Genomic DNA, 26,238 nt, shown 5'->3' with positions numbered 1-26,238 from the left:
TAAATACTGCTGTGGAGTTTTTCTGCCTGCCCTCACTGGAGGGCTCTGACGTAAAGATAAAAGAATGTCGCTGCCTTTAGTTATATTCAGGTGGCTTAGTGGCAGCAGTATCAGCTTGAGGAGCGGAGTTCAGCCAATGTTTGTAGCTTCACCCCCCCCCCCCGCCCCCGCCGCTATCTTTTATCTTAAGATACACAATACATTCTTTCATGTATCGGAAATACAGATACTGATACATGTCTTGCCAGACACGTCATGATACAGATACAATATTAAGACACCCAAAGAGTATCTAAGATAGTATCTAAAAGACATGTACCTTCTTGATACTGCCCAGCATTGTATACAACTTTTCTATGCTGATCAAGAATGCAGATAATGATTAAATTATTATATTAATTTCCTACATAAATAATTTCAGCTCAAAGGCATCGCTAAAGCACACCATATATTCTGTTAAGGGAATGGCAAATTATATTTAACAGATTCTATGATTTAACTACTCAGTATTTACCACACGGTTCTTTGCCCCTCCACTACAATGAGCATGTCCCACTAAGCACAAATGAAAATATGATGTCTACATAAAACATGAAAATATGTCGCCTCACAGATATCTCTAAACCACAGCAATCTGTTAATATAATAGCTCATTATATTTCATGGATTCCTTGATTTACTTTAATTATTGATTTAGCTGCCAATGGGGGTGCGTCTGATTATTTGTTGCATAGTATGAAAGTAAACAATTGCCCGCATCCCTGTTAGGTTGTCGTAAAGGATTTAATTATACTTCCGAAAGCTTATCCTTTTCTTGCTGCATTAATTGTGCATATACCAATTAGGTCTTCCGTCGAACTCTCGACTAAGGAATTTGACCCGGTAGTCTGAAACTCTATCGCACCCGCAAGATCTCGGTGCTCCGTGCACATAGCACTTAGGTCTCGCGAGTGTACTTGGAGTGTCACACACACACACACACACACACCTAGCTGGGGAGGCAGTACGCGCAGCATGGGACTTCATAATAATTTGGACACCTAGGGCTATAGTGTTGGATATGGAAGGAGGCCTGAGTCTTTACGCAACTTTGCGAGATCGAGAACGACAGCTACGTCAGTATCTAAAGAGTACGCGCGGGGTCATGCGCTGGCGTTTTCTATTCGCACGGGCGCGGTAGCACTGTGTCACAAGTTGGTGCCTGGGCGTGATATTTCTCTAATAGTTTTTAGTTACTGGTTGTAACAACGTGTCATTTCGTATTATTGGCGGCGCCTGGAGATATCCTGCGCCGCTCCTGCTTTATTATAATTTCATGTGCTCTGCTGAGGCCTCCGTTTGCCGGTTACGTGTGCCCTCCTGGAGCAGTACTCGCAAAAAAACTAATCTATCGGCACGACGAGGAAAGCACCCCGCAACGAAAAAAGCGCCCCGCGACTTCTGCAACATACCGCGCCCGTTACGGAACGTCAACGAGGAATCTGCCCTAGTACACTGCAGTCGTGCCCAAGAGGACTTCAACTGCTTCAACCACCTGTGGCTCCGGCAAGCGTCTGAGAGGTTTCTGTACGCAAACGTACACAGCCGAGAGACCGAGCCCACATTTTCGATGTCCAAGGGCTCACTCTGCGGACATATAACCCGCAAACAGCATTACCACACCAGCGCCTCCGGCGTTGGCCGCACCCACCTACAGGACACGCTGATTTCGACTTTGACTACGGGCGCGCAGGCAACTGCCGGAGTGAATGGCTCCGCCATTTGGAGCGCCGCTTTTGGAGCCACCCTAGCTAGGCCGCTCTTCCAAGCTTGCACTCAGTGGATCGTCAGCAAGTTTTCACTTCAGCACAAACGACGAGAACACAAGAGCCGTTCAGCATCAGACAGCTAAAAGCGAAACTAACGAGTGCAACAGGAACAAACAAACCCTATGGAACAAACCAATCGATTGAAAAGACCATCGAGCTCGTCATCATGCATGCGGCCCATAGAGTTACTGTGGTTAACAGCATAGAGTTTCATACATTAATCAAAAGTTGGTTCTTTATTCTATGCAATAATTGTAGCCAATTCTAATGATTAACAGAGCCCAGCCGCCGAATTGACTGTAGCGCACCAAGCGCATGGAATTAACTTCCAGTTTCGGTTCTAGGCGCGCGTTTTGAACGCTAGCTGGCACACGCTACGCCGGCTGCAAGGGTCTTTACGGCTGCGCTACTCTTTTTTTTTTTACTATTCCTAATTCTTCTTTCTCTTTTTTCCCTATTTTTCTTATATTATGAACAGGGGAACTATTCAAAGCTTTGGGTTTTAAAGACAGTGAAAGCAAAATAGACTTTGAACAGGTAGAAATAACTAAACAATCTGATTGGTGGATAATAGAGAGTTTTAGAATAGGGGCCCCAAACGTTTTGGGGCCCCAAAGAAATAGCGTCGAAGCCACTGCGCATGCGCGAGACGCAAACTGCGTTTGGGTTTTGCGTTGGGAACGCTATTTCACCGATTTAGGGCCGATTTACGCTCGAGCCGCCCATCGCCGCAAGCCGCACCGCACGCGTGCGGTCGCGCGAAATATTGCACGTATCAAACACTTGTGCACAAATTTCGGTTTACAGTGTGTAAGGTATACACTGCACACAATGTAAATGGTAATTTGTGCACAAGTCTGGATACGTGCAATTTTTCGCGCGACCGCAAGCGTGCGGTGCGGCTTGCGGCGATGGGCGGCTCGAGCGTTCCCAAAAGCTTTGCGTCAACAAACATGGCGGCACGCATCGAAGCGACGGCTCTAACCTAGCACCAAACTGGGTTCGATTCGCGGTAATGCGTGAAGTTCGCAAGCTAGGAGAAGTGACTGCAGTTATCGCTTTCTCTCAACTAGCGTGCGTTATGAAGATTGATTAATTAGACGCCGCTGATTCCGAATTCGAGTGTGGATTTTATGGCTCGTAGGCCTAACACGGCTAAGCTTGGCTGGTGAAGGCACGTAAAGTTGGTTTTGTTGCTCCAAACTAAGCACAACTAATTGTTTGCTGCTTGAAGAATAACCGCTAAATTGTAATTAAACGCGAATACACGCAAGTAAAAATTACTATTCATATCATAAGATGGTATATTTTATTTAATTATTTTTAATCGTTTTTCTTAGACACCGTAGTGGCGCTGTCAGCGCAAGACGCTATCTGCAAACGCAAAGCCCTATTCTAAAGCTCTTCACTCCTGCGTGCCCCAACGCTAACACCCGCAAAGCTCCTGGGGGCCCCAAAATATTGGGGCCCCTATTCTAAAACTCTCTAATATCAACGCAAAAGTAAAGGAGTAAATACATAGGCATAGAGTTTCTCACTACAACACCTAGAGGGAAATCTGGCGCCACCGTCTATGGGAGTTTCTTAAGAGGAAGCTTTAGCTCGAGTGCTCCAATCTAAATACATGTAAAAGGAGAATTCGTTTTTCTCGGCAACCACTGCACCAAATTTGACGAGGTTTGTTGCATTTAAAAGACAAACTTAAAATCTAGTGACTGTTGGTTTCGAATTTTTGAGTTAGGTCGTCAATTTTTTATTAAACATCGGCAAAAATCGAAAATTTTCAAAAAACGAAACTATCAAGTTTACAACTCTGTAACTCAACCACTAAGAATGATAATAGAATTGTGTGAATTGCATCTAATAGTACATCTAAAGCGGACAAAATTGATATGTTACACATAGATTATAAAAAATTTTAATCATAGGGAAATACAACTTTTGCAAAACCGTTGTAACCAACGTAACAAATTCATGTAAGATGTAAAATGACATATTGAATTTGTCCGCTTTAAATGATCTAATGGATGCCGTTTACAGAACCGCGATATCAGTTCTTGATGCAGATCTATGAATTTGTAAACTTCGTGCTTCTATTTTTTTCAAACGGTCAAATATTTGAAAATCGTTTTAAGCAAATTCAAACCCTAAATCTAAATTCCGTTTCCAACAGTCACTAGAATTTAACTTTCTCTTTAAAATGCAACAAATTTCATTAAAATCGGTCCAGGGGTTATCTCATAAAAACGTTTGTGCGTTTTACATGTATTTGAATAGGCCGCGTCGGAGTTGGGCCCGAGCTAAAGCTTAACTGAGATTTGGGAGCGTGCTCCAGTGGAGTTTCTGCATTATTTTTTACTTCTTGAATTCGCTTTGGATTGGGCTGCTACGAACACATGAGTGAGTGGCGATTACTATTTGGTTTTCTCACGGATACAGTCAACGTGCAGGGGGTGTTCGCACAATCGCGCTGAAATTGCACAACCATCCTATTCAGTTTCACACTGAGTTACATATCTACTTTCACATTGATAAGACAAACACGTGGACGGACGATGCACTCGATCGCGACTAAGTCATTATACGAAGGCACGCTGAACATGATACCTGCGATGCACATGCGCGCGCAGGCAGGAAAAAAAAAAAAAAAAAAAAGGCCATACACAGAGGGATGTAATGGGGCTCTTGCATTGCCCAGAGGGCGCTGCGAAAAAGGTGCTAAAAAGCGCCCTCTGTCCTAAAATGGGTCGTACCAAGCTCGGTCGTCTGCTTCGGAAAGCACGTTTACAATATGGACCCGCCACTTTCGGTTGTGTTGTATCACGGCCTGCAGCGAATATCGGGCGCCGAAGATTTTTTCAGGAGTGGCACGCTGCGTAAAGGCAAGAAATTATGCAGTGCCGAATACGTGTATGCCGTTCAAGAATTAAGCGGCGAAGTTTTAGCGCGGTGTCAATCGGAAGTGAAGCGAGTCGCGTACGAAGTGGAACTTCAGGTAAGGTTTGCACGCTGCTAGATTCAGGCGCACAAACGCGAGGAAATGCTTGCTATAAATGAATCCACAGCAGCGATAAGCAGACATCATGTGTACGGAACTGCTCGAGCACACGACGGTACGCGCCGCGACGGCAGCGGTCTTTCAGCATGCCGCGATGTACGAAGTGCTCGAGCGCACGATCGTACGCGCCGCGACGGCAGCGGTCTTTCGACATGCCGCGAAACGGCGGGTCTCCTGCAATCTTTGTTGACTGCATGCCGCTAAACAAGTAGTTAGGCCTGCGTTGTAGTAGCGGCCATCTGTCCCTTTTAGTAACTGGTAATAACTGATGCAATGCATATGAGCTCGCACGTACGTGCGAATCGCGCAGCGCGAGCTCGTGCGCTGCTCGTTTGATGTAGCTTTTAATGACAACGCTCGAAAATCGATCTGCTGTAATCAATACTATCTTGCTGCGCTGCCTCAACATGCTGGCTTGAGGTCAAGTATGAGCACATTTAACTCGATCTCTAACCTGTGCTGCTCGTAGTGGGGTAGTGAATTATCACCGAATCAACCCGGCCATTTGTGGTCATTTGCACACACCTGGGCACTTCACCACTTCGCACCGGTCGAATTGTTAATTGTTGCTGTGGCCGGGTTTCGAATCGTGAATCACCAGCCATGCCTGCTGCTATATCGGTCTGCCGTCGGGACTGTAGGTGCAAAAGACCGAATTTTAGAACGCAGATCTATAATCAAGCAAGCTTCAAGACAGGTGAAGCAGCCAGCATGGCGCGAAGTTTCGCTTACCCAGCGCGACGAACTGCAGTTATACAGCGCGCCCGACGCTCCGCTTCGTGAGGCCTCGAAGGGAAACGATAGAATCGTATGTTGGGATTCAGGCCTTCTTGTTCATGGGAGCCCACGACGCAGCAGTATCGACGGTGACGCTTTTTTCGATGCTGAGCTAGGTCCCTCCGGATCGGCGTCGCCGATTCCTTCTGCTTCCAGCATTACGTCCCACGACACACGGAGAGTCCGTTTTCGTTAAACTATAGGCTGCGACCAGCTCGCAGCGTGGTCGATGTGGTCTGTGAGAAGTGACGAGCCTTTTCGCACTCGCAACAGGGCAGAAAAAAGTGCGAATCGACGCAAAACTCGGCCTAGAAACGTGCTTCGCCACAGCCAGGGCTCAATACGACCCAAGCTGGTACGACCCAGATGTCGTTTCCCGCGCCGCCACCAGGCGCCGCGGGAAACGACATTTGGGTCGTACCAGCTTGGGTCGTATTGAGCCCTGGCTGTGGCGAAGCACGTTTCTAGGCCGAGTTTTGCGTCGATTCGCACTTTTTTCTGCCCTGTTGCGAGTGCGAAAAGGCTCGTAACTTCTCACAGACCACGTCGACCACGCTGCGAGCTGGTCGCAGCCTATAGTTTAACGAAAACGGACTCTCCGTGTGTCGTGGGACGTAATGCTGGAAGCAGAAGGAATCGGCGACGCCGATCCGGAGGGACCTAGCTCAGCATCGAAAAAAGCGTCACCGTCGATACTGCTGCGTCGTGGGCTGCCATGAACAAGAAGGCCTGAATCCCAACATCCGATTCTATCGTTTCCCTTCAAGGCCTCACGAAGCGGAGCGTCGGGCGCGCTGTACTGCAGTTCGTCGCGCTGGGTAAGCGAAACTTCGCGCCATGCTGACTGCTTCACCTGTCTTGAAGCTTGCTTGATTATAGATCTGCGTTTCAAAAATTTGGTCTTTTGCACCTACAGTCCCGACGGCAGACCGACATAGCAGCAGGCATGGCTGATATGATTCACGATTCGAAACCCGGCCACAGCGACAATTAACAATTCGACCGGTGCGAAGTGGTGAAGTGCCCACAGCAGGTGTGTGCAAATGACCACAGATGGCCGGGCTGATTCGGTGACAATTCACTACCCCACTACGAGCAGCACAGGTTAGAGAGTTAAATGTGCTCATACTTGACCTCAAGCCAGCATGTTGAGGCAGCGCAGCAAGATAGTATTGATTACAGCAGATCGATTTTCGAGCGTTGTCAATAAAAGCTACATATCAAGCGAGCAGCGCACGAGCTCGCGCTGCAGCGCGATTCGCACGTACGTGCGAGCTCATATGCATTGCATCAGTTATTACCAGTTACTAAAAGGGACAGACGGCCGCTACTACAACGCAGGCATAACTACTTGTTTAGCGGCATGCAGTCAACAAAGATTGCAGGAAACCCGCCGTTTCGCGGCATGTCGAAAGACGGCTGCCGTCGCGGCGCGTACGATCGTGCGCTCGAGCAGTTCGTACATCGCGGCATGCTGAAAGACCACTGCCGTCGCGGCGCGTACCGTCGTGTGCTCAAGCAGTTCCGTATGATATGTCTGCTTATCGCTGCTGTGGATTCATTTATAGCGAGCATTTCCTCGCGTTTGTGCGCCTGAATCTAGCAGCGTGCTTTTGAATTAGCCGTTCAAGACATCTTTTAGACATCAAATAGCTGCTTGCGTGTTTCGTGGGAAGTTCCACTTCGTACGCGACTCGCTTCACTTGCGATTGACACCGCGCTAAAACTTCGCCGCTTAATTCTTGAACGGCATACACGTATTCGGCACTGCATAATTTCTTGCCTTTACGCAGCGTGCCACTCCTGAAAAAATCTTCGGCGCCCGATATTCGCTGCAGGCCGTGATACAACACAAACGAAAGTGGCGGGTCTATATTGTAAACGTGCTTTCCGAAGCAGACGACCGAGCTTGGTACGACCCATTTTGGGACAGAGGGCGCTTTTTAGCACCTTTTTCGCAGCGCCCCCTGGGCAATGCAAGAGCCCCATACAAGGAATACTAGAATCTTTTCGTGTGGCAGAAAAATGTCTACTCACCTCAAAGCTCATTGTACATCAGTATGCCCCGTTCATACAGCTTTAAGAAGGAACTAACCTCCTCATATACGTCACCTTTGGCATTCTCGATGCTGTTATCACCATTTTTCAAAATTTTCTACACCACTCGGGCGCGCAACTGGTCCAAAATCATACGCCTCCTTCGCATAGTGCGGCCCGTCCGCGGGACCCAAGGAGAAAGGGCGTGCAACAATTGAGGAGGAAAGCGCCGCGGGGAGGAGCATGTCGCTGCTTTCAAATCAAGGCGTCACCGGTCGCGTATAGATTTAACCTTTGGTAAGCACTCTTCCAGCACAGCAGTACAACCGATCGCGGTGTACCACAGCGACGCCAAAACTATGGTAACGTACGAGACAAAATAAAGATAAAAACTAGTGTTTGTGTCTTTATTCGATCAATAAGGCAACCAATATAAAACAATATACTTGTCAATATGGTCATCCCAATACAGCTTCGCTGGTTATCCTGCTTCGCAGAGTGAAAGGGCACTAAATTGTTCAAGGTCCTCAGATGCTCCAAGGCGGAGTATTGCATGAGAGGGTCTAAACATATTGAACTAAACATATTGAAAAGAAGCAAGAGCCAACTTGTTACATAAAATTTGGCAGTATGAAATGAAGCGTTATACAATAGTCAGCCAAAGAAGCCACAACTGCCACTTGTACATCTTTAGGCTGCAGAAAATCAATTATGGAAATGCACATACAATTCTTACAATCACGTCTCTCATGAAAAAATTTATCAGTGAAAACCTACTCCTTCATATGCGCATATCACTCAAAAAATGCATGGACATTCTGCAATGAGACTTAATTTATAAAACTCCCAAGCTCAACACTCTATTGGAGATAGGTGAATAATGTTATTAATTTAGCTAATTCTAAATTATTCACGAAATATGAGTAACGCAAGCCAACAGCACATTTATATAATTCATTAATGAATTTATTGATTTGACATTAAGTACAAGTCACTTGCATGAGTTATTCCAAAGGTGGACAATTAAAAGTAATTGAATTTATATTGCATTCACAGCTTTATGTTGCAGGAAAAACCCTATTGTGTACAATTTAAACTGGAACACTTCAAGAAAAAGCAAGCCCTTAAGTGAATACGGCGTTTGAACAAAAACTTGAAAAAAAATCACCAAGACAAAGTTCGACGCCCTCCATAGCAGCACACAAGTAGCACGACTGACAACAGCAGGAATGCACAACTGGAAGCCCTATGCGATTGATACTAGCAGTGGTGCTACCGTCTCATGGGCTGGCATCCATGTGCCACCTGTGAACACACTGCCCCCTTCAAGTACATTGTAATGCAGTGGACAGATGCGCCCCAAGCAAGCTGGCCAAGCGAAGCTCCTCTCTGCCTGCAAGCCCTTTAATTGGTTCCTTATATGGTTTCATGCTGTGGAAAATGAAAGCTTCATAGAGCTGCCTCCACTATAGGTGCGATTATTTTGTAATGGCTCAAGTATACAGTCAAGCAGCTTGCTGAATTCGATGCACTTCTGTGCGAAAGCACTAAAATAGCTAAGCTCATTACCATTCGGCATGCACCCAACTTGCAAAACACAGCGGAAAAGAGGCCTACCTTGTAAACATGAACAAAGGCTTTATTTCACAGTAAAGACAAAAACAGCACCAGCACGAGGCCAGCATAAATATACAAGGGTGACGATGACATGAGCAGTGAAAGGCGTCGACCTATACATGAAAGTTTGTCCCAGATTTTCTTGTTCTATAGTTCTTCATGCTCATCCCTCTGGAAAAGAACACAAAACCATTAGTTCGCAACCTATGCATGGCATGCTGCCGCCATTTCACATTGCAGTGGCTCGCGAGAGCTACACTGCTAGAGTACCTTCTCAAAGTCAAGCTTTTGTGACGAAGCAGACAAGTCGAGGAAAAGCAATTCTAGTTCACACATTCTATGTAAAGCATGCAGAGTTACAGCTGCCAACAGAGAAGCAATTATCAAAATCGAGGCCTGTTCATACCGGTTCCTCCTCCTCTTCTGGTTTCTCATCATCCTTCTTGCCTAGATCTATGGGAATTCCCTCCTCAAATGCATCTTCATCTGGCTCCTCATCCACCTAAAAGAAAAAAAAAAGCATAGGATGCATGGCAAGCCATGCATTTAATTTAGAGGGTCAATAACCAGGGAGTTTTCATGCAAAACTGGATGATCACTGAATCGTACCCCTTGATCTTCTGGAAGCCCAAGTGTCTTTCTCATCAGAGTCTCCACGCGCTCAGCAAATGCAAGTGTGTCTTCAAGAAGGAAGCCCGAACGGAGTGTTGCAGTCTCGTACACCAGCTCTGCCATGTTGCGTGCCTGTGGGTCATTCTTGTCATCCTTGACACGGCGCAGAAGCTCCTTGATGAGCGGATGCCTTGGGTTCAGCTCCATGTTCTTCTTCTGGCTGAGGTAGTAGTCCCTCATTGTGTCGTGCGATTTGGCATGAGCATTGCTCCGTGCAAGTCGCTCCATGTTGCCTGTCCAGCCAAACTGGTTGGCTACAAGGGCACACGGAGAAGTGGCAAGCCGCTCAGAGATCATGGCCTTGAGAATGCGTCCCTTGAATACTTCATCTTCCAACCACTTCGTCAGTGGCTCAAACTCGCGTGCAATCGCATCGTGACGTTCACGTGCCCGGGTGCCCTCATCCACCTTGAGACCTTCCTTGGCCACATTCTGGAATTTCTTGCCCTCAAACTCTGTCAGTGACGAGATGGAGTACTCATCTACAGGCTCCACTAGGTAAAGCACTTCATAGCCCTTCTTCAGCAGACGCTCCACAAAGGGAGAGCGTTTCACTTCATCAAGAGATGCTCCGGCCATGTAGTAGATGGTCTGCTGACCATCTTTCATACGTGAAACATACTCGGACAGGGATGTTAGGTTTTCACCATGCGACGAGTGGAAGCGCACCAGCTTTGCCAGCCGAGTGCGGTTTGTAGTGTCCTCAATGATTCCCAGCTTCAGGTTGGTAGAATATTCTTTCCAGAACTGCTCGTATTGTTCAGCGGGAATGCGCTTCATCATGTCCAATGCCTTGCGCACAAGTTTCTTCTTGATTACCTTAAGCAATTTGTGCTGCTGCAGTGTTTCGCGGCTCACATTCAACGGCAAGTCATCGGAGTCAACAACACCACGGATGAAACTGAGGTAACTGGGCATCATATCCTGAAAGTCATCAGTGATGAACACACGCCGAACATAGAGCTTGATGTGATCCACCTTCCCTCCATATCGATTGAAGGACTCTGTCGGTTGCACTGATGGTATGTAGAGCAATGCCTTAAAGGTCAGCTCCCCCTCTGCTATGAAATGGGTTTTGGCTAGCGGTGCCTTGGTGTCCTTAGTGATGGCCTTATAGAATTCTTCATACTCACTGTCTTCAATTTCAGCTGGCTTACGTGTCCAGATAGGCTTGGCACTGTTGATGAGCTCCCAGTCCCATGTGGTCTTCTCAACCTTCTTTGTCTTGGGCTCATCATCTTCTTCCTCCTCAACCTTGTCTTCATCTTTCTCTTCCTTTCCTTCAACATCAGGCTTGGCCTCCTCCACAGGTTCCTCCACAGTTTCAGTCTTGGATGTCCACAGGTAGATGTTGAAGTTGATGAACTGAGAGTACTTCTCAATCAGCCTTTTGAGTGTGTCCAGCTCCAAGAAGTCCCGGGCCTCCTCTTTCAGCTGCAGAGTCACCTGGGTACCACGGCCAAGCGTGTTACCTCGGGGATCCTTGGCCACTGTGAACTCGCCAGAGTCCGACTCCCACACGTGCTGCTCATCCTCATTATTCTTGCTGGTCACAATGACACGGTCGGCCACCAAAAACGCAGAATAGAAGCCCACACCAAACTGGCCAATGAGGTCGTTGAGTTCCTTAGGAGCTTCAGCAGTTTCTGTAACCTTTTGTAAAAACTCTGCTGTACCCGACTTGGCTATGGTACCCAAGTTGTTGACCAGGTCCATTTTAGTCATGCCAATGCCAGTGTCTATTATGTGCAGCAGTCCATTTTCTTTGTCACTCTGCAAAGCAATGTAGACCAGGTGTTTCAGAAATTGCAGGGAACAGCTGCACTGACTAGCAATGCTAACACCAAGGTGAAAATACTGCAGGAAAGCATGAAACCCTTTAGTATAAATGCAAGCATCCAGACTATATCAACCATAATGGCAAATGTATATATGATTACTCTGGAATACAGATGCATGCCCCATTTTACAAAGCACTTTCTATGGTATAACATGCCGATGTAAGGAGTAAAATCGTGATAATCATGGTATATGCACTGCAATTTGAATGGAAAATGCAAGCTTGCTAGCCGTAAGTCCTAGAAAATGCCAGTCAGCATAGGGTATTTTTTTTTACTCTCTGCGTAGACTGACAAGCAGGGCTATAGGCTAGCAACTGCAGTGACCCAAATGAGGTCCTCAAGAGAGACCAGCATGTTACCATTAAAAACTTGCTCAACTAGTTCATTATGCTTAGGAAAAAGACACTGCACAAGAAACATGTCACACAAGAGAAGGCAGACAGACGGACAAGCTTTTGTCGCAGTCTCTGTCCTCTCGTGCGTGTCCATTTTTTATGCAGTGGCTTTTTCCTAAGCAACCTTTCGTTAATTACTTAAAATGAAGATCCAATGCACATCTTGGAATCAATGTGAAGCAAAGTTTTTATGAAGTAATTAAATGCTATAAATTCCCCAATTTCATTCCTGATCTATGGCATAAAGGAAACTGACGTATTCACATGTGCTCTTGTGCACCTGTGTTATGCAATGTGACAAATGTGGCTATCATCTCAAACAGCTAGTTGGAGATGGCACGACAGATGGATATGTGCGATTGTGGAGTAATGGCTAGGGCACCTGCCTACTGTGCTGCGTTACTAGGTTCGGTCCCACCATTAGGCACGTAATAGAGTTTTAGTTTGGCATTTTTACGCTCCCCTCAGCAGCTGAGTGGAGTGGAAGCATGAATGCGCATGAACCCTTTACTTAGCCATAAGCGGGCTAATGGAGCGACACAGTCCGCTTACAAGCTGCCCGAGCGGAGCGTACTGAAAATTACGTTGGCTAGCCTTGACATCGGAAAGGATTAGATTGGATACAGAAAGCAAGCTCGCTGGCTATCATGTGGCTATCCCCAAGACTGCGCTTTATTTTCCACTGGATAGAATGGACCGGTAAAGCATTACAAGTGCACGTCTAAATACTTCATGGACAAATAAGTTACATATATTCGTTCATATAAGTGATCAATGGGTGTTATTCTTTCATTACACTGAATTTGGCCAGAGGGCACTGCAAATACGAAAGGTCCCCTCCACTACACTAAACATAACTAAAACGTGAAAATCACCCACCGCTGCGCTGTGGCTTAGCGGGGCGACTCGGACCGGAGCGTAAAGATGCTGAACTAAACACACTAACGAGTCTTTAAGAGTGAGCTATTGAGCATGACAGCAAGAGCATCCAGCAGCCACATTAAAGCCAGAGAAAGCTTGCACAAAAGAAATTGTCGCTTTAAAGAAATGCAGTTAAATAAGAAAGAGTGCAGGTGCTGTGAATTAGTGGCGTAGACCACTGGGGGTGGATAAGTTTGTCAACAAGCCAAAGTGAAGTACTGCCTGGGCTAAACAATAGAACAGAAAATTTTACAGTGCTTATGCATGATGCAAGAACTTCAAAACTAGAAGTATGACAGCACACACAGAATGTAATGATAGTGATTGACCTGAATTGCCACGTAATTGTTGACTTATGTTCTAAAATTGTGTTTATGTTCAGCTGCTATTTTGTCATAAAACGAGCCAAAATGCGAGCATGAAACAGTCACAAGAGTTACATGAATTATCACCTGCTGAACAGATACGCCGAGAGGTCAAAATCTGTATACTAGGACAAACGATGACATTTCGACCATGCAAAGCCAAAGCCCTAGAGCACTGAAGTTGAGCGTTGCAACTGCCGAAATGCTAAGTGACTGCTAGGTATGCAAACTGGTTTTCGAACAGTGCCATTATTGGAAGGCCAGAAATTTTAGTGGCGAATGACCTTTGTGCAGCTGGCGCTAAAATATGTAATACACGTCAGCGTTATGTCAACAGCGTGGCAATTCCGCCCCGCAGATTCTGTCCTGTTGCTGGAGCTGGAGTAAATAGCGAAAAATAATTTCGACTGTCAAAGCCTAGTGATCCAATGAATGCTTACCTTCACTCGTATCGTCAACTCAGGATTCGAGTTTAGCACATCAGGATTCGTCAGTGAGAGAAGCCTGATCTTGTCCAAGGCGTCGGATGCGTTCGATATCAATTCTCTCAGGAAGATCTGAAACGTTCGCATTAAAATGAGACGTCAGCTACCGGCGAGGAAAAAAGAAAAAACGGCGGCCCACCACACGATCAACTCACCTCCTTGTTTCGGTACAGAGAGTTGATGATCAACTTCATCATTCGCGTAACCTCCGCCTGGAAGGCATGCTTCTCGGCCTTCTCTCGCATCTCCTTCATTTGGGCCACATTCAAACCGTCCAGCTTTATGGCCTCCTCTTCCCTGCGAAGAGAACACGTCGGCTCAGCACGGACAGCTTCTAGAAGGGTTACAAAGAACGCGACGCTCTGTTTAAGCGGCCAGCACGCACCTCTCCACAACTTCGTCGTCTGTTCGCGAGCCATCGCGGCTGCTGCCCAAATCCTGATCCACCCTGGGAGCGCTGGAATCTTCAGCATCCTCTGCTCTAGTCAGCCCTGCGAGTGGAACGTCGGAAGCTTGTCCATTATTGCCAAGCGTGGGGAAGTTAAAAGGTCAACGCCGCCAGCGCCGTACCAAACCAAACAAGCTCATTTCTCTCAGCTTTTAGCAGTGCTTGCAGAGACACACGCGAGTGCACCACAACAATCGAAATACGCTAGTGTGTCGATGAGTGGACTACCGTAAACTGCCGTACCCAAAAAGTTCAGTAGCAACGCACCGGCGCTATGAACTAAATGCGCAAGGAAACTTACCTGCAAAGAGGCACAGGACAACAATGCCCAAAAGGAGAGCCCGCATGTTGCAGATCTACCCACTGGCACTAGGCCGCGAGTGCGGAATCCTACCGCAAAACTCAAGTATAGTGCACAGACACCGCGCACGCCGGTTAGTGAATGACAGGTGCAATGGCCGGCGAGCGTTCCATGTTGGATGTTCCGCCAATGGGAGTACAACACGCGCCTCGCGTGGACCAATCCCGTTTCGACCAAACACCAGCTGTGTTGGCCGAGCGCCATTGGTCCGTTCATCGCGATGACACTGAAAAGCCCGCGAGCTCACTTCTGCGTTCGGTTTCTTGTTTCGTTGCTCACGTGTGCGCTTTGTGCTGAACCATGGCGCACAAATTTCACGCATTGTCGATCCTAGAACGCACCCTGCAGAGAAATGGTGAGGCAGCTGCTTTTCACCATACTCGACAATGACTCGACAGAACATTCTTTGAGATCACTGAAGAGTTGGTCGTTCTGAAACCAAATTTCTGCAGTAAATCTCCGACTCTAAATTTCCAGATTCAAACTTCATATATTGGTCTGCAGGCAGAATTCGTCAACCTAATCGACTGATAAATGCAGTGTAATTTCCCCATGGAGATTCGAGAGGAAAATTATGTCACTGCGCCATACACTGAGACTTGTCAGATTTTATTTCTCTTCTCTTGAACCACTCAAGTTCAAGGAGTTACACGCGCTTTACCCTCGTCTTGCTGAAGTCTCTCCTAGAGTAGCCGTTGGAGTGGCAGTTCAACCTTGCGGCCGCGCGAACATATTTATGGAGCACAGACCCAACTGAAATGTAAGAAATGAGAATATCAGAGTTACGAAAATTTGAAAAACCAAAGAGTGTCGGAAGGGAACAGAAAATTATTGTACATCTCAGGCTGAGTTATGCTTGAAGAACGGAAGAAGGAAAAGCTTAACCGCTAATCTTTGTTACGATTTTGTTTCCACACAAATGTTGATACATATGCGACTGATATGTGATAATTGCATAATAGTGTTTTTACGCTTTTAAATTAGTTTTTTGCAACAACATATTAATACTTTATTCATTCACATTTTATCGCTTTCTTGACTACAGCCTACCACAACCTGCTCGTGCAGACGATATTTTTATTTTGCGAGGGAAACAACGGAACTGCCGTACTTTCGAAAAAGCTCGTTACAGCGACGCCAGCATACTGTTCTGACAAGCTTTAGAATTACTTACGGGATAGCTACACTTCTTGTTAGCTGGCCACTTTCGCCTACTGTCTCGTTTTTTTAAAAATCGGTCCATCACGGTAACGTTGGTTCGTCAGTTGGTGGGCGCGCGGTGCGTTTTAGTGAACGGAAGCACCCTGACGCTCGTTTGGCTTGGTTTGTTGACAAATACCAGGCGGACGCAAGTCTTCGTCCAGTGAGCACGAAATTTGCATGGTATTTCGGCGCTTACTTACCTTGGCATTGGGCTTGATGCCGAAGAAAGGCCAGTTCTACTATGCCGTCCGCAACGGACGTCAGAAAGGCGTATTTTTGACATGGTGAGCGCTGTTTGTGCCACATTAGCGCTCGCTTCTGCCGTTGTTTGGCGGATATTCGTCATTGTCTCGTCTGGCAGTTAGGTGACCGCATCTACCATGCGCAAGACTGAAATTTGGTTGTGCAAATGCGTCCTCTTTTTTTTTTTTTTTTTTTTTTTATTGACAACGCTGTCGTGTGCGCTGTGTTGCTTGTTCCTGGCCGTCGGGAAAAAAAGCCCCCACATTCAACATGCTGTTCCACACTTCATTTAAGTGTAGAACGGCAAGCTGCGCATAGGAAAGCTTGTCCCGGTGTTGTTGTCGCCGCTTGAAGTAACCTTTTTATTCAAGTTTTAAGGCAGCATGTCCGTCGTCTGGTCACGCAGCAGATCTGTCCACATAAAGTGTGTGCAGTGTTGTCCCATTTTTAACAAGCTAGAACCGCTAGCAACCACCTCTACAACGGGTCCATCTTCAAGCTGTGAAATAAACCAGCTCAATTTATCAGTAATTCTCACCTGAGCGTCTGTGCTATCAGAGCTGCAAATAACTATAATCTGTCAAACTGTATTGCTGTCAAACTTCTGCTACGCAATATGTGCAGGCCGGAGTGCGAGAGTCAGGTCAAGGGTTACCCTCGACCGGTATACAAAAAATTCAGCACTGAACAGGAAGCTTGGGCCTTTGTCAACAACGATCCAAATGGAGAGGTAACCCTCAGTGGATCAGGTAAGTAGAACTTGTTGCCAGATTATTTACTCACCTGTCATGTTATATGTATACGTTTTTGGTGTGCGCAGACGTGTAAATGAAATTAATGATGTGACACAAATTGCAGTTAGGTCCGTGTCGAAATGACAAGTTCAGTTGTAACAAGTTAAATACATGTTTGTTGTAAATGCTTGTCTTGCTAGTATTGTGATTCCCCTAAACGCATCATTCTTCTTGCTGCAATTTCTCATGCTTTCTGCACTCATTGCGATCACTGCACACTGGGAGCCCCCTCACTTGTTGCGTTCACATGGAGAAGGCATGGTGGGCCCAAGGAACAGTGGGTTGAAATATGAGTGTTAAGCAGCCTTTTATTTTGCCTGCACCTCCTCACAGTGCTGCTTGTGTACTCCCGCACATGCCCACCATGGTGAATCGGCGCCTGTTGCGCTGCGTAAATGATGGCCAACAGTGCCCTGCATGCCGTATTTATTGATTTCAGCTAGCACAAGGCCCGGCTAGTGAATTATGTTGTAAGGTATACCTGCTTGCTGGAGCTGTGAGGTGGCAGGATTTTGAGCTTCTGAGACTTTGTTGCTTGCACTTCAAGGAAAGTGCTGTGCTGAATGGACATGGCTGACAAGAAGTCATAGGTGTAGTTCTCTGCCATGCTGATGCTTTTGAGTATGTACAGCTGAAGTCACAGAATGTTGAGCTGCAATGGCCAACTGTTTCAATGTGTGCCTATTTGTTTACCACCCGCCGTGGTTGCTCAGTAGCTATGGTTTTGGGCTGCTGAGCACGAGGTCGCGGGATCGAATCCCGGCTACGGCGGCCGCATTTCGATGGGGGCGAAATGCGAAAACACCTGTGTACTTAGATTTAGGTGCACGTTAAAGAACCCCAGGTGGTCGAAATTTCCGGAGTCCTCCACTACGGTGTGCCTCATAATCGGAAAGTGGTTCTGGCACGTTAAACCCCATAATTTAATTTTTTTAATTTATTTATTTGTTTACCTCAAAGCAGCTCAGATCCATGGCCCCACAAGAATAACGCAATAACCTAATCAAGCTAATACAATGGTAAAGTTTCTAGCATTACCACTGTCTTACCACTGTCTGACCATTTCTCGTATGTTAGACGGTCAGCCACAAACTTGTTTATGCAACAAATGTACACTTTCCAACAGCGACCATTGGTAAACCATGCAATTGAGTTTATCGAGTCTTTGTGTGTGTGGTTTCCGTGCATTCATGTACAGGAAAGTTGCTTATAGAGAGAAAATGGCATAACCATAATTATATTTTTGATTTGCCATTCAATGAAGCGTGGGAAAGTGGTCTCAACTGGTGCACAAATGTTCCCAGATGCAGCTGTGGCCAGGAATCGCTGTAGCAGAGCTATTTGTTTTGTGTTCAGGTGCCTTTGGGGTAAGCTGCCACTCTGTCGGCAAAGCGTTACAGGGACGCAAGCGCAAGCATGGTGAGAAATGCCAGCACCTAGCTCCATACGAGTTTTGGCCGGAGCTCATCTTGTGTTGCAGGATCCGACCCCGTGGAGGAGCAAAGAGCCCAGCGCTTCTGCCCAGATGCCAATGGTGAGTGGCCCTGCCAAATCCACAACTCTTACCGGGAGTCACTGCTAATCATCCTGCACTAACGACAGATTCTAAGGTGTGTCCGAAGCATCATTCTTACTGAGAGCAGTGCTTTCATATGCAAGGAAATTGTGCAAACATCGAGTGCCACCAGGTGTGAACATGGGATGTTACCTTTCATGGCCTAATATATATCTCATTTATAATTGGCAAAGTGTATACTGCCAAGCTCTGACAAAAGAAAGCTCATTACCTTTAATTTTAACATAATAGAAAAGGTAGTTTGGCAAATTTTATTGCATTTTTGTGCAGAATTCACTGAAGCTTCGAACCTTTGTGCTGTCTATACTATTTGTGGGAGCCCTCTCTCTGTAGGTCTCCGATTGAAATATGACTGTAGTGCCGAGCAGAGTATCACAGCTGTGTAAAACACCCTGCCTATCACAGGTGATTTGGTTTATGAGACTTGTGTGGCCCCTTCAAGTGACTTTTTCTTTGCATAAAAAAAAAAAAAACGCTGTGAGGTTTCTAATCTAGAATTCTATGTTGGTTCTAGGTTTGCCTTTAGTGGGTCCAACAGTGCACAGCCTAGTCTGTGTAAGAAACAGTACTTGGTAGCTTCAGTGGAAAGGAGAAGAAAAAAAAGTGGAACATGTAGACAAAACAGAGAAACAGACAATAATTGCTGGAGTGCAACTAAAAGATAACTGAAAATGCTGTGCCTTAAGAAAGTCTGCGTGCCCCCAAAGCCTAAAATGGGTGCCACATGCTTACATATTCTCATACTGTATCTGCATCTTAAAAAAAAGAAAATTCACTCTCCATACTTGCAAGAGAGATTGACGGTGTGGTTGTACAATATTTGGTATACTTTCTTGGAACCATGTGAGTAAATGTACCATTTACGACTGGTGTTATGCTTTCTGTCATGTGCCAAAGAGAACCTGACCACTGAGTCAGAGAAAAATTCGCTGCTAGAAGGCTCGACTGGGCCCAACCCCCTTTCCCTGAGCAGTAGTGATTACACAGTACAGCTTAAGTCACTCCATTTATACATAATGTTTGAAGCAGCAGACAATCTTGGTGTTACATGCATTAGAGCTTACAGGACTTGTTTTGTGCCATCGAAATACCAGAATGTACATAAAGAGATGGTGTTCCCACAAAACAAGCACACACACTGACCAAGGATATAACAAGAAAGTTGCCCAGGTGCTCAGTGTTGTCGCAGTTACAGGCCCTGGGTGGTTTAAGGCATTCATGTAGTTGTTTTTGCTACTAGTTTTAAAGGCAAACTGCAACGAAATTGTGGACTGCATAAAAAGCCTAGTTTAAGGTAATGTAGATATAGAGGAGCATCCATGCAAAATTTGACGTTTAGGACGCAAACGTCATGAACAGTTTGCAAGGACAACTGTTTTTGATACCAAATCCGAGAAAAATGCTGTCATTACCACTCGGCGGAAGTGATGCATGAGTCAAGACTGCACAGCTTTTCAGCGTGGCCTTTGAGATAAGGTGGTACAGTGAAAAATCTTGGAGGCAGTATGCTGCCACTTGCATCATAGCGACAACCACCAGGTGTAAGTGTTGTCTGCTTAAATGCTGTTTAAATTATTGAAATTGAAATTAATTTATTCATTATAGATTGCAGGTTATAAAAGAAAACAATAATATACGGGAGGAGGTCCCATAGTCAATGAGTTGTCATAGTCAAAGCTATGCAATTACCCAATGCTTATAGGTAATTTTTTAGTTTCAGAACTCCTTGCCTTGGGGGGGGGGGCCTATGAGTATCAGGTGGCCCGCTGTCATTCCCACCACGGCAGCGCTGTGGTCGACCTTTGCGCCAATGTATGAGCGTCATCTGCTGTAGCTTGGCGTGATTATGGTTGTTTGTCGTGGCACATGGCATTTACATGGGGCTTGCTGATTACAGGAGCTGTCTTGCTCCACAACTTCTTAAAGCGAAGTTTTCTTTGCCTTTTCCTTCGACTATCCCACTGCTGCTGCTGCTGCTGCTGTGACTGTCTTGCACGGCATGTTGGCGGTGGTTCAGACCGTGTATATACATGTAAGGGACCCTAGCAGAGAGGAAAGGAGATGTGAGAAACTTTTTTGGACCTTTGCACCATGTCGAATGTGCACAATGCTCTCTGGAGTTCCTTGGGTATCGCCTCATTAGCCTCTTGACAACTGTAATTATGCGTGGCCCCCCCACAAAAGCATTGCAGAAATTGCAGCGCTTACCTTTTAACTAATGCAGCAGTCCAGAGGGAAGCTAGGTAGAATGGTCGAGAAGAGGGGGGAGGGGAGGCAGAGAACACGCTAGTGGTTCTGGGGAAACTGGATAAACTTAAGTTTAAGGTATGGTATGGTACGATTCTGCTATTTTCGGTACATTTCTGCTATTTCTAAAAGATGAACACTGCAAATATGTCATGCGGTAAATTACGCAGGACGTGCAGAAGCAGAGCTGCATTTATTAAAATGCACTGCACGGTCTAGGTGACACTATGGAAGCGGGCACACGTCAAATCAACACTTCTGTGCCCACCTCGGTAGCTTTGTGGCTATGGCATTGCTCGAGGTCGCGGATTTAATTTCGACCGCGGCAGCAGTATTTCAATGGGGGCAAAATAAAAACGCTCGTGCACTTAGATTTAGGGACACTTTAAAGAATACAAAGGTGTCAAAATACATCAGTATGGCATGCCTCCTAATCTGATCGTGGTTTTGGCATGTATAGCCCTATAATTAAATTCAAGTTTAATACTTCTGCCATGATGCGATGTGCTATGTGAGGCAATGGCAATGCTCAACCCTCTCAGAGGTTATGGAATATGGCATACACCACCACCTCAAGCAAACACCTTTCCCTGTGTGTTCTGTGTACTATGCAGACAAGGAGCAGTGGAGCAGGCAAGGTCACGTTTAACATCAACTCACCACTGGTTGGTGGCAAATTAAACATTTGCCACCAACATCACCATTAATTATCGTCAATTTTCAAAGCAAACAGCACAGGAAGCGTTACTTACATCGATTCCCAATGTGCGTGGGATCTGCATAATTTCTACTCTCTTATATACAAAAAACTTAACTGGGAGGATAAGTACACGAGCTGTGTCTCGTGTACTTATATGGCACCTTTAAGTCTGAATTAAAGTTGACTCCTGTAAGCATCCTTTAAGTAAAATAAAAGCGGTTTCCGGGAGATATCTTGGATGCTCCACGCATGATCTGGATGTTGCAGATCTCGCCTCATTTTGTGGTGACATAAGGCAGTTGAAATTGGGCCTCTGTAGTCGCGTAGTCCCATGCAGCTGATGATAGCTGTGCACCAGAAGCATTACATCATCGCTCTCCACGGCCAGAACGGCTTGAGTGTAGCTCGAGACCTCCAAGCTCGCTTGTTTTTCATGTACTTTCGTTTATTAATGTTTTCGACGAATGCAGCATTTTGGCAACTTAGATGCATGCATATATGTAGCTATATTCTGTTCAAAACATAACATTGGGTTAAAGGGAAGCAATGCCCACTTGCACCAAACTGTTGCCCTGTTCAGACGTCAGCTAGCTATATCCAAGTTTTTTATTGTTGTAATTTGAAGGCTGGTACATGTGCCAGATCTCCTTGGTGCACTCACTTATCCTAAAATACTGTGAAAGTTAACCTCGTGATCCAAATGTTCTTCAAGTATTTTAATGGCATGTACATACTCTTCTTGCACTAGCTACACGCCTTGTGGCTAGCTCTTAGTTAAACAGTCTTCCAAAGTTCATGCTCATTCCACCTTTACATACTAAGAATGGAAAGTATGTCACCTTTATTAAAACAAAGCGCTCGTCACGACCACACAACAGTCAGTGGCTTTCCCCAAGCTTATCATTAAGGTTTGGCCTACTCACGCTCTCACTGCACTTTAATTGCACGGTCATTTTCCTGGTATTTCATTGGTGTGAAAAGTGCATGCGTGCCACAAAAGGCCGCACCACGATTCTATTATTTGCTTATGCGCAAGTTCCCTTTATCTTGACTACTCTCGATTTTTTCGTTGGGAGCAGAAGCGGACTTGAACGACCGGAAGCAAGGAATTGTGCACTTCTTTATGCATGCCCATGCACTGTGCTCACTTTTGACGACCTCGCCGCTTGTGTGATCTGACTTGATTATGTAAATTTCTTGTAATTTTCCGTACATTAAAAAAACCTTGCTCGAGTTCCCTTAAACCTTTCTCTGTGCAGGAAATGGCTATTTGCCACTTATAAGGTGACAACATGGGTCTGATGGCAGAGGGAATTATGTGCCATTTGTAAGAGTTTTCCTGTACCTGCTGGTGGAAATAGACATTAAACAAGTAGACATGCTGTCATGACGTTCTATAGACTTTTATCGAGGGCGCTGCCATTTTGTGATCACAGCGCCATCTATCGTGCAGCGCCATGTCGGTATGTGGGATTGCACTATAGGGTAGACAGCAAGCGTGCTGTTGACAATGAGTGGCAAGTTATTGCGTTTTCCTGAGAGGTATCAAGTTTTTGTTATTGGAAAACTTCCTTGCATATTGTTACTAAGCTTTAAGCTTCAACACAGCCTACATGTATAGCGATATACGGCGACGGGCCTAGAGGTGTTGCCACAGATTTGCTCGTGATCAAAATAGTAGGCGAATCAACTCTGAACATTGTCCATATATAACACACATGTAATGTGTTAATATTGTATGTCTAGCCTTCAGCTCTATTAGGGTTTCACTTGTGTGACAACAATCTGAAGTCTCCATGTGCTATGTCGTGTGCCAAACCAGCATTCATCCCCATCCAGCTAACTAGCGAAGCTGTGAGGAAACGCATTTTGACAGCTTTTGTGGTCCTAAAATTTTTCGCGGCAACATTTTCTAGGCATTGTTTACCTGCAACTCTGACGTAAAGCTTTACAAAATAAAGAACCATAATATAACTCGACCAGAAGGGCTGTTTAAAATGGAGTGCTCAATAAAACAACCTGGTGACAGTAGCTACGAATGTGCTGCGATAACAGATACACACATGCAACACGATGAGAGAACACGCACACTCTTGGGCATCAAGTCGTGTCTGTGCAAGGGCACCTCGCCTGCTCCAGAGAACTGAAAAGCAAACAGCTACTCTCTGCAACAGTAACATTATTTGCTGAAGTAATGCAGCGCTCAATGCGCGACGGTAGCCGCACACGGTAAGCGTGGCTTTGGTTACATAACGAAGAACACACCTTCATTTTCTTCGTCGACACATACTGCTTTCATAATGTGTCCCCGGTCAACTTCCACCAGAATGTTGGTTGCCAAGCATGATAATCTTAGAGCACATTTGAACAGTAATTTGAATCTGCGTGCATGAAGAAATAGTTTACTCCGTCCAATCGCATTAGTTAATCGACTCGAATGTGCACCCTTCGTTCATATCTTGTATTCTGTGACGATCGCTTTCGAGGATACCATCTCCTTGGCCATGCCTTCGCCATTGGCATGCATGGATTAGCTCTGTTTTAGCAAAATCAGATGAGCTGATTGGCTGGTTGAGCACTAAGTCATCCGATTTTGCTCAACCAGCTAATCACCGTGCGCCTGACAGCGATACTATCATCAAGTGTGATTGTTACAAAATACATCCCCTAGTTTGATCATGTGTGCCGAGTTGTTCCCCGTTTGCTCGCTGGAAACAAAATCTTCTGAACACACGCGTGACGAAGCTGATGACGTCAAGTTCTTCCTGTTTATCCTAGCAATCCAAAGCCGACGCTTGTCTGCAATCGCAGCGGCAGAATACACAGAGTTACTGCGGTTGAAGATGCACTTCACATTCGCCTCCTGAAGTTATTTTTGCAGCTGAATACAGCACGGTGGTAATCCGTTGCCCCTGAGTCATCTGACATCACAGCAAAAACAAACAGAACACTTTTGAATCACACTAATTCGCAGTGACACCACTACCATTCCAAGCTGCCTCTGGGAGAAACCAAAATCCGCATGTACCAGTGAGAGGAGGATCGAAGCGCTCTGGTTCGACGCTACGTTCCTCCTCGCTGATAAAACGGTCCATAACATGACATAGAATATGGCACCAGGAGTAAGATTTATCTTGGGGGGCGAAAATAAATGGATCTATAGACCAAAGCATGTGTGCGATATCAGGACTCGGTGACCTGCATGTCTCGAGTACTCTCGTCTGTGTGAGCACAGAACTTGGGCCGGACGCAAAAGGCCTCGACAGCCAGCTACGTGCATGCAGACAGTGATGAGGCACACACTGTGAGAAAATAGAATTGGCTACCAACACAATATGCAGTGCAAACCACAACCAGTGCGCATATGTCAGCAGTGCAGCGCCACTCACTCAGCACAAAGCTTGACTGCAGCGCCGTCACGGCCACTAGGAACAGGTTGCACCCGGCCTGAGAGGTAGAGTTGCAAAACTAAAAAAAGCATCTATAAAGGTTGGCAATTACCAGCCCTGCGGCTTTGCCACGATTGCTTTAGTGATAAAGGCTAGTCACTTATAACAAATCTAGCCAATGTGAAATTTTGTTTTAGTTGGTTTTTAAGGTAAGCATTGATTTCAGAACCGAGTGACATGCTACACGTCTACACGGATGGGGCATGCTCACACAATGGCGGCATCAATGGTACACCAAAAGCAGCCATAGGCGTCTACTGGGGACTCAACCATCCAATGTAAGGAGGCCATTCCTGAGGCTCTGTGTCCCTCGACTGACCTTCCATCTTTGTGTGTGCAGGAACATCAGTGAGAGGATTCCGGGCCGGCAAACAAACAACCGTGCCGAAATTCATGTATGTTGCCAGCATGAATTCTGCGTATTCTTACACCTTTGCTTGCATTCTCAGAGGGAGAAATATTGACGCGTAAGAGCTCTCAGTCTTTCCTGTAGCTGGATGTCGCAAGAAGTTCTTCGGAGCAGCGGTCTTCCATTATACTTAATCCAAAATGAGACTATGTATTGTAAGCACATGGTGGGCACAAATCAGTTGACTGATCTGCTGGTTAATAGACTAATTTTCTTTATGTTGTCGACTATCGGCAATGTGAAAGTCTGCAGACTGCCATGATTTTTGCCAATCACCATGTGTCTCGCATCTGAGATATGGGGCCTTTATGGGAGCGCCACAACTGCAGCCATTCCACTGCCATGGGAATCATGGCCGCCACATGGATGTTATTTCTACAATTGACTGAGTGGTACCATTGGTTGAGGATGGCGACTTTCTTCATTTTATACTATATCCATTTTTACTGTGTTCCACTATGAAAACCAAATCATACAGGCCTGCTTAGGCAATGTGAGCCTGACAGAGTTTGTGGATGAAGAAGAGTGTAATCGGTGGCAAAAAGCTAAAACTAATGTGTGCAAGTCCAAGCTCTGCATTATACTGTGCCATAGCTTAAGCTTAAATTGGGCCAGCTACATTTTCGTAGCTGTAGCCCTGAAACTCCCAATAAAATATTTGTCGCCCTTCACAGCTCAACAACAATTTCAGTGTTTTGTGAACATAACGGATCTTTACTAGTGAAAGTAAACGTAAACTATGGTAAATTGACTGCCTCCTTTGCAGCGATTTTATCCTGGAATTCTTTCAATAATCGTGACTACAAATTTGCAATATTGTTTATATAGGATA

The 26,238-nt window shown here is 45.7% G+C and overlaps 3 protein-coding genes across 9 annotated transcripts in view; 1 reads left to right on the top strand and 2 right to left on the bottom strand.

The window, feature by feature from the left end:
• The window catches only part of LOC126526948 (copine-8-like), a 72,761-nt gene extending 70,207 nt beyond the window's left edge, over window positions 1-2,554 (bottom strand). For 3 of the 7 annotated variants that reach the window (XM_055068458.1, XM_055068459.1, XM_055068460.1), the window contains exon 1: window positions 1,691-2,554. In XM_055068458.1, the coding sequence (XP_054924433.1) occupies window positions 1,691-1,761 (71 nt within the window). In that variant the 5' untranslated portion in view covers window positions 1,762-2,554. The other 4 variants (XR_008611609.2, XM_050174657.3, XM_055068462.2 and 1 more) reach the window with 3 other exon arrangements.
• Window positions 2,555-9,298: 6,744 nt separating this feature from the next.
• On the bottom strand, window positions 9,299-14,884 carry Gp93 (heat shock protein 90 Gp93). The gene is made up of 7 exons (XM_050174655.3): window positions 14,726-14,884; window positions 14,362-14,467; window positions 14,132-14,273; window positions 13,932-14,048; window positions 9,907-11,742; window positions 9,704-9,799; window positions 9,299-9,468 (listed from the first exon to the last, which is right to left on the bottom strand). The coding sequence occupies exons 1-7, from the start codon at window positions 14,769-14,771 to the stop codon at window positions 9,445-9,447; spliced, it is 2,367 nt and encodes a 788-aa protein (XP_050030612.1). The 5' UTR covers window positions 14,772-14,884; the 3' UTR covers window positions 9,299-9,444.
• A 988-nt stretch (window positions 14,885-15,872) lies between these two features.
• The window catches only part of rnh1 (ribonuclease H1), a 31,886-nt gene continuing 21,520 nt past the window's right edge, over window positions 15,873-26,238 (top strand). The window contains exons 1-6 of the mRNA XM_050174674.3: window positions 15,873-16,272; window positions 16,856-16,980; window positions 18,382-18,444; window positions 18,506-18,559; window positions 25,164-25,275; window positions 25,338-25,392. Coding sequence (XP_050030631.1) covers window positions 16,166-16,272; window positions 16,856-16,980; window positions 18,382-18,444; window positions 18,506-18,559; window positions 25,164-25,275; window positions 25,338-25,392 — 516 coding nt within the window. The 5' untranslated portion in view covers window positions 15,873-16,165. The remainder of the gene's footprint in view (window positions 16,273-16,855; window positions 16,981-18,381; window positions 18,445-18,505; window positions 18,560-25,163; window positions 25,276-25,337; window positions 25,393-26,238) is intronic.

This window comes from Dermacentor andersoni, chromosome 9, assembly GCF_023375885.2.
Source record: "Dermacentor andersoni chromosome 9, qqDerAnde1_hic_scaffold, whole genome shotgun sequence".
NCBI lineage: Eukaryota > Metazoa > Arthropoda > Arachnida > Ixodida > Ixodidae > Dermacentor > Dermacentor andersoni.
This window is presented reverse-complemented; position numbering and strand designations above follow the sequence as displayed.